Genomic DNA, 15,606 nt, shown 5'->3' with positions numbered 1-15,606 from the left:
CTTATCTACTCTAATGGGGAAATTACTAAACTTTTTAAATTTACTTGGGAAAAAGTGATATATGTACCTACCCAGACCCAGAGCACATATGGAGGCTTATAGAGAAATAAAATTAGGGAAGCGGACCTTGCATAAGTATAAAGACAAAGATAAGATGAGTAATAAGACAAAATACTCTTCTAGTTATTTTATTAGAATGAGTCAATAAAAATATATAAATATCTGTACAATAATACTAATAACAATACACTAAAATTGCTTATTCATTACACTTTTGTGTTTTCAATACCGTTCTTCGTTATATCTATATCTTCAAATGCTGTATTTTCTATGCCGTCAGCGCTTTTCTTTTCGTCCACTTCATTCCAAACTTGAGTTTCTCCGGTGCCAAATACACAGAAGATTAGTCCACAAGCAATGTAAACCGAGGATCCGATGTAGAAGACAGTATGCCACTCGTCCAGGCCGTTCTAAAAAATATATTAAATTTAACATTAACTCTGTTAATGAATTTTAATAAAATACCAAATATGAATACACTGAAATTCTTGATAGAGCAAGCCTGAAGGCTTATGCACGTGAGTTTAATTTATTATAGAGAAATAGATAATTATGTGATTATGTAGCATCATCATAATTATTACCATTCGTAGATTTCGTCATTTTCCAAAGAAATTATAATTAACGAATAGCTTCGTTTAAATATGGTATCATTTTTCGCGATTTATCATTTCTTTTTAGCGCAGCTTTGTTCAATAACCCAGTCCATTTCTTATGATATTATTTATTTGTTTTTACAAAGTTAAAACCTCCAAATCTGCGTAGATATAGCAATGTATATTCCGATACATGCTACAGAATAATCACTAGCATCTCCAATGCTATGTTAAGTCTGCATTAGGTACTTCTCTTTAAAATAGAAAGTGGCACATATTATACTCATTCAAAAACCTGGTAAAGATCCAAAATATGTCAACTCATACCAACCGATTAGTCTACTACCAGTCATTTCTAAGGTTTTTGAAAAACTTTTGTTGAGAAAAATCAAACCAATATTGGACAAAAAGGATCTTATACCTGAACATCAATTCGGATTTCGTAACCAACACGCTACACTAGAACAAGCAATACTGTACTGCAGCCTTTTTAGATGCCTGTCAAGCTTTTGACAAGATGTGGCACACAGGACTTCTGTACAAGTTAAAGAAAAACCTACCTTACACTTACTTCAAACTGCTTAAACCATACCTTACAGAAAGAAGATATCTAGTAAGGTATAGTGAAGCTCACACAAAACTACCCCATCAAATCTGGTGTACCTCAGTGTAGCATGTTCGGACCGATCTTGTACCTGTTATATACGACTGACTTACCAACAACAATAACCTAACGCTTGCAACATTTGCAGATGATACTGCTTTCCTAAGATCTCATAGTAATCCAACAATAGCATCAGAGATACTGCAGCTACATTTAAACAAGACTAATGAATGGTTTAAACTCTGGAGAATTAAAGTAAATTCCTCAAAATCTACATTATCATTCTGGCTTTACATCCCTGCGTGGGTCCTACAGCCTTCTCAAGAATTTCTCTCTAGTTTCTCACAAGGAACCTTGTTCTGGGTCTTCCTTTTCTTCTCTGACCAATGGATATATCAAGGAGCGTTTTTCTAGCTGGGTCATTATGTTCCATCCGTATTACATGTCCTTTCCACCTTAGATCGTAATATGTTTTACGATATCAGGTTCCTGGTATATTCTATAAAGTTCTAAGTTGTATCATCTTCTCCACACTCCATTGTCATTCACTGCTCCATAGATTTGCCTTAGTACTTTTCTTTCGAAACATCCTAAAATGTTTTCATTATTTTTTGTTAGACTCCAGGTCTCTGAATAACATGTTAGGACTGGGGGTATTATGTTTTTGTAGAGTTTTATTTTTGTATTTCTAGATATAATTCTGGAATTAAGGAGATTGAGCCCAAAGTAGCATCTGTTGGCCATGCAAATTCAGCGGTTTATCTCTGCGGTAGTATTATTTTCAGTATTAAAGATCGCTCCCAGTGTTCATTATTAAACCCATTTTTGTAGCTGATTTTTTTAATGCTACATATGCCTCTCGTACAGCGTTTTCGTTCTCCCAACAATATTGATATCAGCATAGGCCAGGATTTGCACTGATTATTATATATTGAACCAGTGATTGTGACTTGTGACATACGTATTACTTTTTCCAGAGCCAGATTGAACAGTATACAGAAGAAAGGGTCTCCCCGAAGCAGCCCATTATTTGTTTTACAAGGTTCAGACAGTTATGTATCAGTATCAATGCCATATTCCTGTGTTTTTTCCAAAATTTGTTTCAGGGTTGCAATCTGATGAATTGTAGATTTACCACCCCTGAAACCAGCCTAGTATTTTCCTACTATCCGTTCTGCGTATGGTACCATACGCTGACATAGTACTGTAGAAAATATTTTATAAGCTGCATTTAGAAGCGTAATTCCTCTGTGGTTAGAGTATTCAAAGATATCTTCTTTTTTGTGTATGGTGCAAAGTATTCCAATCATTGGGGAGGGATTTCTGTGTCCATATTTCTTTTATAAGCTGCTGTAATGCCATAATGACCAACGATTAACATGAATAAAATATATATGGACTAAAAGACTACAACTAGGAATTCTATACAGAAAACTTTACTGAATGCTGAAAACAAAATTCACACCTATCGGTTGACAACAAGCCGCTTATATACAAAAAATAATAAAATTTGTTTGAAACATATGCTTCTCAGCTCTGGGAATCAGCTAGCAAATCTAATGTTATGAAAATACAAAGATTTCAATGTAAAACTCGTAAGAACAATCGCCAATGCCCCTTGGTGTATCCAGAATGACGTCTTACATAGAGATCTGCAAGTACTAACAGTGTCTGAAGAGTACAAAAGAATTTCTGAACAATATCAAAACAAGTTGCGCGTGCATTCTAACACCCTGGCATACAATCTTCTCAACAATCAACAAGCGAAGAGGTTGAAGCGATATGATCCCTTGGACCTATCAAACCGTTCCTGACAGTGCCTACAGTAGTGGAAGCTACGCCTTCAACAGCGCCCAGCCATTGCGATCTGTGCCGCTTTTAGCACTCGTGTTCCTATAAGCCAATATTTGTGTTCTGATGCTTTGGTTACTGGACCTTTCATCTCTCTGACAATGTAAAGACAAAAAATTTTACTTATTGTTTTTATTGTGAAACATATTGTAAAAAATCTTAGATGTTGATAAAAAAAGACTAACGAAAAATATATAGATCAAATAAAAATATAATAAAGTAAAGAGACATCCCAACAATAACACAAAGAATAAATTTTATATAATATACGTACGTGTTGGGATGTAATGTATCCCACGATGGCAGGATTTATGAACCCTGTGGTACTTCCTACGCTGTTAATGATACCATAAAGCGTTCCAGCGAAATTTGGAGATAGGTCTTGAGAATTCTGCAAATTTGTCAATGTAGAAGCCCCGTTCATTCCCAATGAGAGAGATATTAAAACTATAGCCCAGGTAACATCACATCCGGTTAAAGTTTGTATGAATAAGAATACTCCTGGTAGCAAATGAGCTGCAAAATATACAATTATATTTACTTAAATGTAGTTTATTTATATCTAATTTATCTTACAAAAATACTATAACATAAATAGGAAATGTTTATTTTGGATGTATCATTTTTTCTCAACCCATTAATGCCCAAAATTAAATGTTTATCAAAACGAAATCAAAACTTCAGAATGAAATAACGAGAGGTTGTTTTTGTTGTGCAAAATTTATGTTCTTTTTTTTCTTTGTAACTGTATTTTTTTGACGTATGATATATCATATGCTGGTCAGTGAAGGACACAATATTTCATCAAACATTATTTATTTCAATTTAAAATAACAAGAAATGTATTTAAAAAACCTATTATTTACGTCTTTTATGTTCAGTTCAGTTCAGTTCAGTTTTCTTAATTCTTTTGGTTGGTATTTAATTGGAAGTTTCCAAAGTTAGAAGTTCACTCCTCCTCCCAAGGCAAATGTTTGACAAAATGTTCGAACTTCTCAATTCTTCAGAATACACACGCGTCTCAAACGATCCCGCCACCTATCTAGAAAAAACGACCAAATCCAATATAAATAAGTCTACTGTACCTCCATACGTCAAAAAATCTCTTTTGCTCAGAGAAAAATCATCCCAAATTCATCACCGAAATCATCACCTGAATGAAATATATCCCAGTATTCAGCTCAGTCTGATGCTTCTTTGCCATTCTTTGATGTTCTTATTCAGAAATTCCCACCTCACAGTTTTTTCTAATACGTGTACTGGAAACCAACCCATACAAATCGTTATCTCAATGTCCAGTCACGTCATCACCCCGCCCAACTCAATTCACTTATCAACACTCTTGTTTCCTGTTCCATAAGACTTATAAGACAATAAGGTAAAAACTCTTACACAACGGCTATCACAAAATCCAAATCAATAGGAGCATTAAAAAACATCTAAACCCCATTCACTACTCACTTCAAGCTGTCCAATCTCGCCAGATCCGTAAAAGACCAGATCCCCAATGAAGACCATGGTATCTATGAGATATCTTGTTCCTGGTGTCCACGTACATACATAGAACAGACAAACCGAATCCACAACCGTATTTACGAACATTCTATATCTGTAAAACATTCCGATACTATTTTAGCCCTAGCCCAACATCAGACGGGTCACAAAATATATTTCGAAAAAGCAAAAACCATCTTCTTCTTCTTCAAGTGCCCTGTCCGTTGCGAACGTTGGCTATTAACATGGCAATTCTGATCTTATTTGCGGCGCTTCTGAATAGTTCGACCGATGTGAGCCCGAACCACTTCCTCAGATTTTGGAGCCACGAGTGTCTTCTCCTGCCTGGCCCTCGCTTACTGTCTATTTTCCCTGGACAATCAATTGCAGTAGACGGTACTTATCGTGTCTCAATATGTGGCCTAGATATTCAAGCTTTCTTTGTTTAATTGTATTCACGATTTCTTTCTCCTTTCCGATTCTTTGGATTACCTCTGTGTTGGTGACATGTTCGGTCCAGGATATACGAAGAATGCGTCGGTACACCCACATTTCGAATGCTTCTAGTTTTCTCGTGAGCGTCTCCGTCAGCGTCCAGGCCTCCACACCATACAGTAAGATCGGAAAAATGTAGCATTTAACTAGACGTAGTTTTAGGGGAAGAGACAAATCCCTGCTTATGAGGAGCTTTTTCATATTGCTAAATGCTGCTCTAGCTCGTTCTATTCTCGCCTTAATTTCTGTGGCCTGTTCCCATTTTGCATTTACGTTGGTGCCAAGGTACACATAAGATTCTACATGGTCAATTAGCATGTTACTTATCCGTAACTGTCGAGCAGGCTGTTGCTTCCTGCTTATCAGCATCCACTTTGTCTTCTTGAAGTTGAGGCTCAGGCCGTATTCCTCACTAACTGAATAAACTCTTTCCATTACCTGCTGTAATTCGTCTATGGTACTGGCAAGGATCACCGTGTCGTCGGCATATCTTATATTGTTTGTTAACTCGCCGTTTATTTTTATGCCCTCATTTGCATTTTCCATACATTTATTAAATATTTCTTCGGAATAAATATTGAATAGGAGTGGGGATAATATACAACCCTGACGGGCACCTCTTTTGATCTGCACACTTTTAGTGAGTTCGTTGCCAATTTTTGCTCTTGCTGTTTGACCCCAGTATAGGTTTGCCACAATTCGAATGTCCTTGTCGTCAATACCTGTCTTTCGCAGAATATCTATCAATTGTTCATGATTGACATTGTCAAATGCTTTTCTAAAATCCACAAAGCACAAATACACGTCCTTATCAACGTCTCTACACCGCTGTATAAGCACCTGGAGAGCGAAAATTGCTTCTCTAGTTCCAAGTGCTTTCCGAAAGCCAAACTGCGATCTATCAATATTTGACTCACATTTATCATATATTCTTCTATGAATGATCTTAGTGAACGCTTTAGTGACATGATTAATCAAGCTTATAAGCCGGTAGTCATCACAGATCTGAGCCTTTGGTTTCTTCGGGATTGTAATAAATGTTGACTGCAGCCAGTTCTCCGGGATTTTACCGCTATTATATATGTTGTTAAAAAGTTCAACTAGATTATCAAGGAACTGTTTGTCTGATTTACATAGGATCTTTAATATTTCGCAGGGTACATTGTCCGGACCTGCTGACTTATTGTTTTTTAGTGCTGCAATGGCATCTTCTATCTCCGATTTAAGGATTGAAGGTCCTGTTTCTCCTTCTCCATATAGGTGATCATCAGTCCTGTCAGATGCAAATAATTTTTCTATGTATGATTTCCATGTTTCTAAGATCGCTGATGGCTCCGAGATAAGATTTCCATCGCCATCTTTTATGCTGTTGAGTGACTTATTGAATTTCCTCTTGTTTGTCATTTGTTTTATTTTTTTGTGCATATTGTAACTGTCGTATTTTCGTTCGTATTGTTCTATTTCCCTGCATTCGTTGGAAAACCATTTTTCTTTGGCTTCTCGAATTTTCGTTCGCTCCATCGCTCTTTAAAATCGAGAATTATTCGTAAAGCCATCGAAATTTAAAAAAGACCTTACAGACTAAAAGACTGCCAGCAACATGGCGATCTCTGCTTCAGCGACCCCCTCCCCAACCGATCCCTCTCAGACAGACCATTTCAGACAGCTACACAGGGTGAGACTGGGCGAATACTAGGTACGATGTCGGAAAACAAGTACAGAAAAAGATGCCAAGGAATCAATGACAGAAAAAGCCAAAGTACGAGAGAAAGCAGTTCAACCAGTAGGCGTTGTAAAAGCGGGACGTCAAGAAAGAGGACTATGATATATTAGGTTGAAATATCTTAAGTGTGAAATGTTAATTATACTATTAGGGCAATAAACGTTTTTATTTTTAAAATCGTAGACTAATTTTCGAAACCAAATTCAAGAATTCCGCTTTAATCTGTGCCTTCTAAGAATTGCAAGGCAAAACAGACGTTGATAAAGATGTTAAGAGAGACATGGGGAATCTAAAAATTGCATTCCACAACATATCTCCTCAACTAAGCAAAATTCTTAGCGAATTGGTTTCTAGTACTCGTACAGAGTATATCGAAATAAAAAGGAAAAGACAGTTAAGATTTTATTTCATGTATAGGGAGCTTGCGCATCCGTTTATACGTATTTCAGCCCAATAGGCATCATCAGAACGGCTTTCGCAAACGCTCTGAACGTGAAATAAATCTTTTCTGTCTTAGGAAGCAACTCTAACATGGCTTCGTATAGACGCAATGTAGCGACATCTAATAATAAAATCGTAGACTAATTTTCGAAACCAAATTCAAGAATTCCGCTTTAATCTGTACCTTCTAAGAATTGCAAGGCAAAACAGACGTTGATAAAGATGTTAAGAGAGACATGGGGAATCTAAAAATTGCATTCCACAACATATCTCATCAAGGGGAGATATCTCTCACACTGAGGAGTAAGCAGATTGAAGCCTCAGTGCCGTTTGACGATACTGGTACGTCACGAGTGAGGGGAGTAGGCAAATTGAGACCCTGAACTCTAAAAAATACCTATACTTTCCAACCCCAAATTTCGACTAATAAAAATACTTACAAAATACGACGAAACTCTTCCTTATCATAGTCTTCCTCATCAGATCCTTTTTAATGATATAGTCGCCGATCTGTCCAAATATTATTCCCAGTATCAACCTAACTAAATATGGCAACGCTGCTAAAATTCCAGTATGTCCTAACGTGAATCCTAGTACCGACGAAAGAAAATTGGGTCCTGCTGTCATCAGGAAAAATAGGCCCCACAGGTTACCGAAATGTAAAATCAATAACGCCCAAAATGGGACAGTAAGGAATATATCTTTATATGGTGGAAGTCTCTAAAATACAGAAAAAGCTTATGAAATTATATATAATCCATAATAATATATTATAACATATACAGGGTGAGTCATGAGGAACTTTACATACTTCTACCATATGTAGAGTTCCTCAGGGAGCATATCACGTGGCCACTAAAAAATGTCAACTCCTCTTCTTTATTAATTAACAGGGTGATTTGTGTAATTGACCATTTATTTCATTTTACTGTAGTGTTTATACGGCTCATTTGATTTTTTAAATTTTTGCATGATACAGTACACTACTATCAAGCATTCGACTGGTATTAGCTAAACTAAAAATTCCAGGACTGGCTTTGGAAAAATTAATTTAGGGATTCGTATTAAATATTACACCCTGTATAATTTTTTTTTAAAATGCAATAAGTGATTTTCAAACTACATAAATAGCCAATGAAAACGACATATGCGACAATGTTGTCGCACTTTTATTAAATTTTTAGTGAACGATCAAATCTTACCAAAAATAGAACAACCATAATGAAGTATCAAATTATAAGGTATTAATTTAAACAAATGTTATAAATTTCAAACATTTTAATTAAAATGAGTTCCTACAACATAATCTAATACGTAGAAAATTAACATCTTTACTGTCACTTTGTATTATCTTTACGATAGAATCAATTGTTTTTCAATTTTAAATTTTTACTCATAGATCGTATTGGGGCATTATTTTCGATAAATAATAAATTAAATTGATTAAAAAGTCAAACCTCTTGTATGTGTTAGTTTTTGTTGATTGTAAATGATTAAAATTTTATGTCAAATAATAATACATTGCATCAACTGTACTAAATAAAAATAAATCTAAAAAAGTTTAAAATGAAGGTTGGAGTTGACCGTTTGACGTTTCTTGATATTTTATACCCATTGTCATTATTGTCATTATCAATTGTTATTTATGTGTACAAGAATACATATTTCTTCTGTTATATCTACGTTAAGTACATTGTGTTAGTTTTGGTAGAGCTTTTGTTACTTTCGTTCAAAATGCCACATCAGTTTTCGACCACAGAATATGCAGACATAATATTTGTTTATGGATTCTGTAATGGGAATGGTAGGGCTGCTAGTAGAGAATATCGCAGGAGATTTCCTAATCGTCGAACTCCCAGTCATCCAACATTTGGGTCAGTTTTTAATTATTTGCGAGAAAATGGCACTTTTCCTAGTGGAACAACAGAGCGACATGTAGATGAAGCGCAGGAAGATGACATTATGGACGCCGTTACTATGAACCCTACAATAAGCACTAGACAAGTAAGTCGAGAACTCAATGGTACTCAATCAAAAGTAAGTAGAGTCTTACAAAAAAATAATCTATACCCATATCACATTCAAATGGTTCAGCGACTACATGCTGGAGATAAGATCGATAGGTTGGAATTTTGTAGATGGATTAACAATAATCGACCAACGCTATACAGGACACTATTTACAGATGAAGCCCAATTTACCAGAGACGAAATAAATAATTCACGAAATTCACATGTGTGGGCAGAAGAAAATCCCCATGCTATTCGAGAACGTCGTTCTCAGTTAAGGTTTTCGGTTAACGTGTGGATTGGTGTCATAAATAACCAATTAGTAGGTCCTCACTTTTTTGATGGTCCTTTAACAGGGCAGGTCTATTTGAACTTTCTACAAAATATTTTGCCGAATTTGCTTGCCAACGCGAACGTTGCTATCCGAGATATGTATTTTCAGCATGATGGGGCACCCCCACACTTTTTACTGGCAGTGAGACAACATCTCAATAATGTTTATGGCAACAGGTGGATAGGACGTGCAGGTCCTATTTCGTGGCCTTCAAGATCCCCTGATTTCAATCCCGTTGATTACCATATTTGGGGACGATTGAAGCAACTAGTTTACGCAGTGAATATTAATAACCGACAACAATTAATTGATAGAATTATACATTGTTGTAATACTATTAGAAACGATCCCCAGAGTATCCGTATAAACACTACAGTAAAATGAAATAAATGGTCAATTCCACAAATCACCCTGTTAATTAATAAAGAAGAGGAGTTGACATTTTTTAGTGGCCACATGATATGCTCCCTGAGGGACTCTACATATGGTAGAAGTATGTAAAGTTCCTCATGACTCACCCTGTATAGAACATGTTATTTAAATATTTGAATAAGCTTATTTAGATAGAAAATATATTATTTTTATGACGAGTCCATATCACAGAAGTGTTATTTTTAGTAGAAATTTTACAAAAAAAATCCTTACAGCATACAGCAAAAATGTTTACTATTTGAGGATAAATTCACGTGTAGTCGATAATTAGTTATTCACGATTTCAAGTACTTATTAAAAGTAACGCAGATGTAATACGTGCATCTTAACATATCCTGTTGTATGTTAAATTGCATGTAATTATCAAGGTATCAATTAGGTATCAATGCATGAAGCTTCGTTACTTTCTAAAGATTCTGGTCGCAATTCAGCAGCTATATTTCTGAGTAACTTTTGGTTTTAAAGAGATTTACAGCTGGTTCCTATAGTGTATTTTTATGTATGAGAGAGTAATAAAACAATAAATTATGTATGCAAATCCCTAAACTGTTGATACGGGTGACTCAATGAAAAACAGATATTTGTCAACAAGTTTACAGAAGTATATAGGAAAACAATTTTAAATTGAGTATGACCACCAGGTATAAAGGTTGGAGCAGAATAGAATACAATAGTTGTGAGGATTACTAATCCCTAAATAAGATTGCCAGTGTCGGAGTGATGGAGGTTAACAGGTACTAATGAATTTGCGAGAAATGTAAGATGTTTATTTTATTGGTTATATATAACCAATAAAAGTTTAATAAGTACCTACCTATTTGCAAAATAAAGTTTAATTCTTTAGATAAAATAAAACGTTTTATTTTATCTATTTGCAAAATAAAGTTTAATTCTTTGCCTATTTGCAAAATAAAGTTTAATTCTTTAGATAAAATAAAACGTTTAATTTTATCTGAAATGAGTGCATTCCACGAAGTAAGGGTTTCAACAATCAAACATTTAATTCTTTAATTCCAGGAATCTACGACAGTAATTGACTAGATAATTACCTTCTAAACTTATTCCACAGAAAATGTGATAGTGGGTTTTTCCATTTTGTATATAGGAAGGTCCAAGTGGCGTATTCAAAATTCTTAACAGTTCACTAAAAGTAGGTACTTCAGTTGCAAGGTGCAGTTTATTGTGTATACTAGTGTTATGGAAAATTTGGAAGTGCCGTGTAAACGCCGAAAAATTGGTCCTCTAACAGTTAATGAAAAAACATTAATATTTAATTGTTTTAAATCATTTACAGACAAACGTTTATGTGAAAGTGTTGATGAGACCGTTGAGTTAGTTAGCAGTACACTTGGTGTTGGGAAATCTACGATTTACAGAGTTATTAAAGAAGAGAAATGTGGTAGTTTTCAAATGCCACGTAATGCTCCAGGGAAACCAAAATTTCAAATAGAATATCATTTTAAAGAAGGACTTCGACGAAAAGTGCATGAATTCTTCTTTAGACAAGAATTTCCAACATTGGATAAAGTTCTTGTCTCAGTTCGAGATGATAAGGATTACCCAGAAATGAGTCGAAGTACGTTATGGAAACTTTTAAAAGAAATAGGCTTCCGCTGGAAAAAGAATCCCAGAAAGTCTATTTTATTAGAAAGAAGCGATATTGTCATATGGAGAAGACATTTTCTAAGAACCATAAAGGAAATGAGAAACCAAAAAAGAAAAATATTTTATCTTGATGAAACATGGATCAACGAGGGTCATACACCAAATAAATTTTGGCAGGATGAAACTGTTACAAGTCAAAGGCACGCTTTTGTAAATAACTTATCTACTGGTTTAAACCCACCATCAGGAAAGGGACGCAGGCTGATAATAGTACACATTGGCAGTTCAGACGGTTTTGTTGAAGGTGGTTTATTAACTTTTGAATCAACTCGTACCGGTGACTACCATGAAGACATGAACGCTGATGTCTTTCAAGAATGGTTCGAACAAATGATAGATCTTCTTCCTAAGAACTGTGTAATAGTAATGGATAATGCAAGTTATCACTCCAGACTTATAGAAGGACTGCCCACAACCAAGTGGTTAAAAAAAGACTTGCAGAATTGGCTGAGATCAAAAAATATTACGTACCATCCCGGATCTATAAGAAAGGAACTTTATTCGTTGTGTGCCCTTCATAAAGAAAAATTTAAACAATACGAAATTGATGAAATTGCCAAAAATCGTGGAATGACAGTACTTAGATCCCCACCATATCATTGTGAATTAAACCCGATTAAACTGGTATGGGCACAGATAAAGAGTGAAGTGTCAAGAAAAAATACCACTTTTAAAATTCATGATGTTAAACAGTTGTTTTTGGAGGCCGTAAATAATGTAAAACCTGAAAACTGGGAAAAGGCAGTAAATCACACTATTAAAGAAGATAAAAAAATGTGGAAGCTGGACAATATTACTGATAAAATGATCGAGCCAGTTATTATAAATCTTGGTTCTGAAAGTTCATCTTCTGAATCTGATTTGGATTTGTAACAAGTAGCTGTAAGTTTTATATTAATATTTTTATTCATCTATTTAACATACCTTAGACGGTTTTAAAAACTCTTTTTCTCTTTTGTAATTTTTAAAAATTAAAAAAAATGTGAATTTTTTAAAACCCTTTTTGATGTAGGCCAGTCAGTTCTAATATAGTGTGTGATAAAAGAGGTCACTTTTGTTTACATACACATAACACTTTATAACACTGAAATAATTTATTTATTTTTTACAATTATTCAAAGTAATTTTTCAATTAATCTTGAGCACGCCCATGGAGTGGTCGGAGCTACCAGTTAAAATTATGCTAATTACTCTCTCGTTCATAAAAATAAACTATAAAAAACTGATACGACTCTTAGTAAGATTTGACCATTTTGAGCAGTGTATTTGATTGGTCTGACATTATATTATATTTATTATTATAAATATTAACAAACAAACAATTGATTATATATGTTAATTCATAAATTTTAATAATTATTAAGGTCTAAATTTTGATATTATTGTGAATTCCTGCATTATATAAAGAGTACATAAATGATAGTTTTTACATAAAAACGGTTGTTGTTATTATTTTTATTATTATTGCAGAACCAAAGTTTTTCTATTAATAAAAAATGGAGGGGACAAGAAACTCTCGAAAGAAAGCGGGGGTCTGGAAGACCAAAACCATACTAAATTTAGGTATGTAAAAATAAAATTCTTCAGAGAGCTCTTCCCAAACCTGTTGTATACCATGCCACAGCTCTTCAATTTTGAGGTATAAAATTGCGCCGATACAACGGTTTTATAATACCCCCCCCCGCACATTCTCGATTGGGTTCAAATCTGGACTGTAGCTGGGCCATGGTAAGTTTTCGATGTTGTTATTCTGGTGTCACTGGTTTATTATATTTGCAGTGTGAACAGGACAATTATCTTGGTGGAGGATAAAATTATTTTCTGAATACAACTGTTTTACAATGGGAAACATGATGTTTTCTAGAATATTCAGATAAGTCTGCCCAACAAACCTGTCATCAATACGCCACACCATTCCCAGTCCTCTAGATGAAATTCATTTCCATACATTGGCGCTAAAATGACCAGCTGCTCGATATCTATCAACATATAGAGGATTAAATCTATTATTATCTGGCCTATACACCCCAATTTTGCCCTTTTTAGAAGATTGAAAAATTTTCTCATTTGTATATTCTTCTTCTTCAAGTGCCATCTCCGCGGCGGAGGTCGGCAATCATCATAGCTATTCGGACTTTTGAGACGGCTACTCTGAAAAGTTCAATTGATGTACATCCGTACCACTCTCTCAGGTTGCGCAGCCATGACATTCTACGTCTCTCTATGCTTCTCTTTCCTTGGATCTTTCCCTGCATAATCAGTTGGAGCAAGGTGTATTTCTCTCCACGTGTAATATGTCCGAGATATTCTAATTTTCTTGTTTTTATTGAATTTAAAATTTCCATTTCTTTGTTCATCCTTCCCAGAACCTCTTTGTTTGTAACGTGTTCTGTCCATGATATTTTCAGAATTCTTCTGTACACCCACAGCTCAAATGATTCCAGTTTTTTCATTGATGTCGCATTCAAGGTCCAAGATTCCATTCCATATGTAATTGTAAATATTACCTTGCCGCAAAAATCTTGATTTTGTAGCTGATGGTTTAAAGCAAATATAAGTCTTGATTGCTTCTGTTGTGGTGTAAGAGCTTATTTTTTTTGCTGCAGTTCGGTACCTAAGACGCGATGCTTTAGTTCTGCGCCAAGTTGTTGTCTTCCTTCTGGAAACTGTGACCTTCCATGACCGATAGTGACTAACCATATTCTAATTTTGTTACAGTTCTTGCTTTTAGTTCTTTGCTAGTATGCGAAGTCATTTTTTGAGGTTGAACAGAATAAGTTATCTAATAAATTTTAAGATTTGACAGTGACAGTGACAGTATGTAAATCTTACTTAGTTATTTAGTCCTAAGCCTTTCTACCGTTAGGTGTAAGGCTGGTGGAGTTAAGTTTTGCACTGTTGTCTCCATGCTTTCCGGTCTTGTGTTAGTTCGTGCACTTTCCCATGTCAATTCTTTCTTCTCAACTTCTTTTCTGATTTCGTCTATCCACTAATTCTTGGTCTTCCTCCTTTGTTTTTCCCTTGCACTCTCGTTTCAAACATTCGTTTTGTTAATTTTTCATTCGACATTCTACACACGTGCCCGAACCATCTTAGTTGCCCCTCTACTATTTTTTCGTTTATTGGTTCTAGTTTTAGGTTTTGTCTGATTGTTTCATTACGTATTTTGTCTGTCCTCTTTCTGTTTGCTATTTTCCTCAGGAACCTCATTTCCATAGTATTGACTCGAGATTTTTGTCTTCCAGTCAATGTCCATGACTCGCTATTATACATGATTGTAGGTCTAACTACTGATTTAACGACTGGTGTTTTTACCTTCTCCGGTATTTCTTTTTTTCCCAAAAATGTTGTTTTCATAGTATTAAATAAGCTTCCTGTTCATCCCATTCTCCCATTTATTTCCCTGTCTTGTTTACCGTTTGATTCAATTATTACTCCTAGGTATTTAAAATGTTTCACTTGTTCTAGTTGTTTTCCGTTTAATTGTATTGCGTGTGTCTTTCTCTTATTTGAAATTATCATTGTTTTTGTTTTCTCTGTATTTATTTTCATATTTATGTTTAGCAGTTCTTCTTCTAGGATTTCAAGGTTGTTCTGTAGGTCTTCTCTGTTTTCTGGTATGAAAACCATGTCGTCTGCAAATAGAAGCTCTGATAGTTGAGGTTGTTTCATTTGCCAGTATCCTAATGTTAGTTTTCTCATTCTTCTCTTGGCTTTCTTTATTGCTTCATCCAGTACCACTGAGAACAGCAGTGGGCTCAACACGCATCCCTGTTTGACGCCTTGACTTGTAGTAAATTCTTCGGATTCCTCGTTGTTGGTTCTTACCGTATTTGTATTATTATTGTACATATCCTTTATTACATCAATTGTTATCCTGTCAACTCCTCTTTCCTTTAATG

The 15,606-nt window shown here is 34.9% G+C and overlaps 1 protein-coding gene across 2 annotated transcripts in view; it reads right to left on the bottom strand.

The window, feature by feature from the left end:
• Positions 1–172: 172 nt before the first annotated feature.
• The window catches only part of LOC140436350 (sialin-like), a 74,223-nt gene continuing 58,789 nt past the window's right edge, over positions 173–15,606 (bottom strand). For both annotated transcript variants that reach the window (XM_072525078.1, XM_072525077.1), the window contains 3 exons: positions 7,705–7,984; positions 3,386–3,627; positions 173–470 (listed from right to left, as the gene is read on the bottom strand). In XM_072525078.1, the coding sequence (XP_072381179.1) occupies positions 267–470; positions 3,386–3,627; positions 7,705–7,984 (726 nt within the window). In that variant the 3' untranslated portion in view covers positions 173–266. The remainder of the gene's footprint in view (positions 471–3,385; positions 3,628–7,704; positions 7,985–15,606) is intronic.

This window comes from Diabrotica undecimpunctata, chromosome 3 (assembly GCF_040954645.1).
Source record: "Diabrotica undecimpunctata isolate CICGRU chromosome 3, icDiaUnde3, whole genome shotgun sequence".
Lineage (NCBI taxonomy): Eukaryota > Metazoa > Arthropoda > Insecta > Coleoptera > Chrysomelidae > Diabrotica > Diabrotica undecimpunctata.
This window is presented reverse-complemented; position numbering and strand designations above follow the sequence as displayed.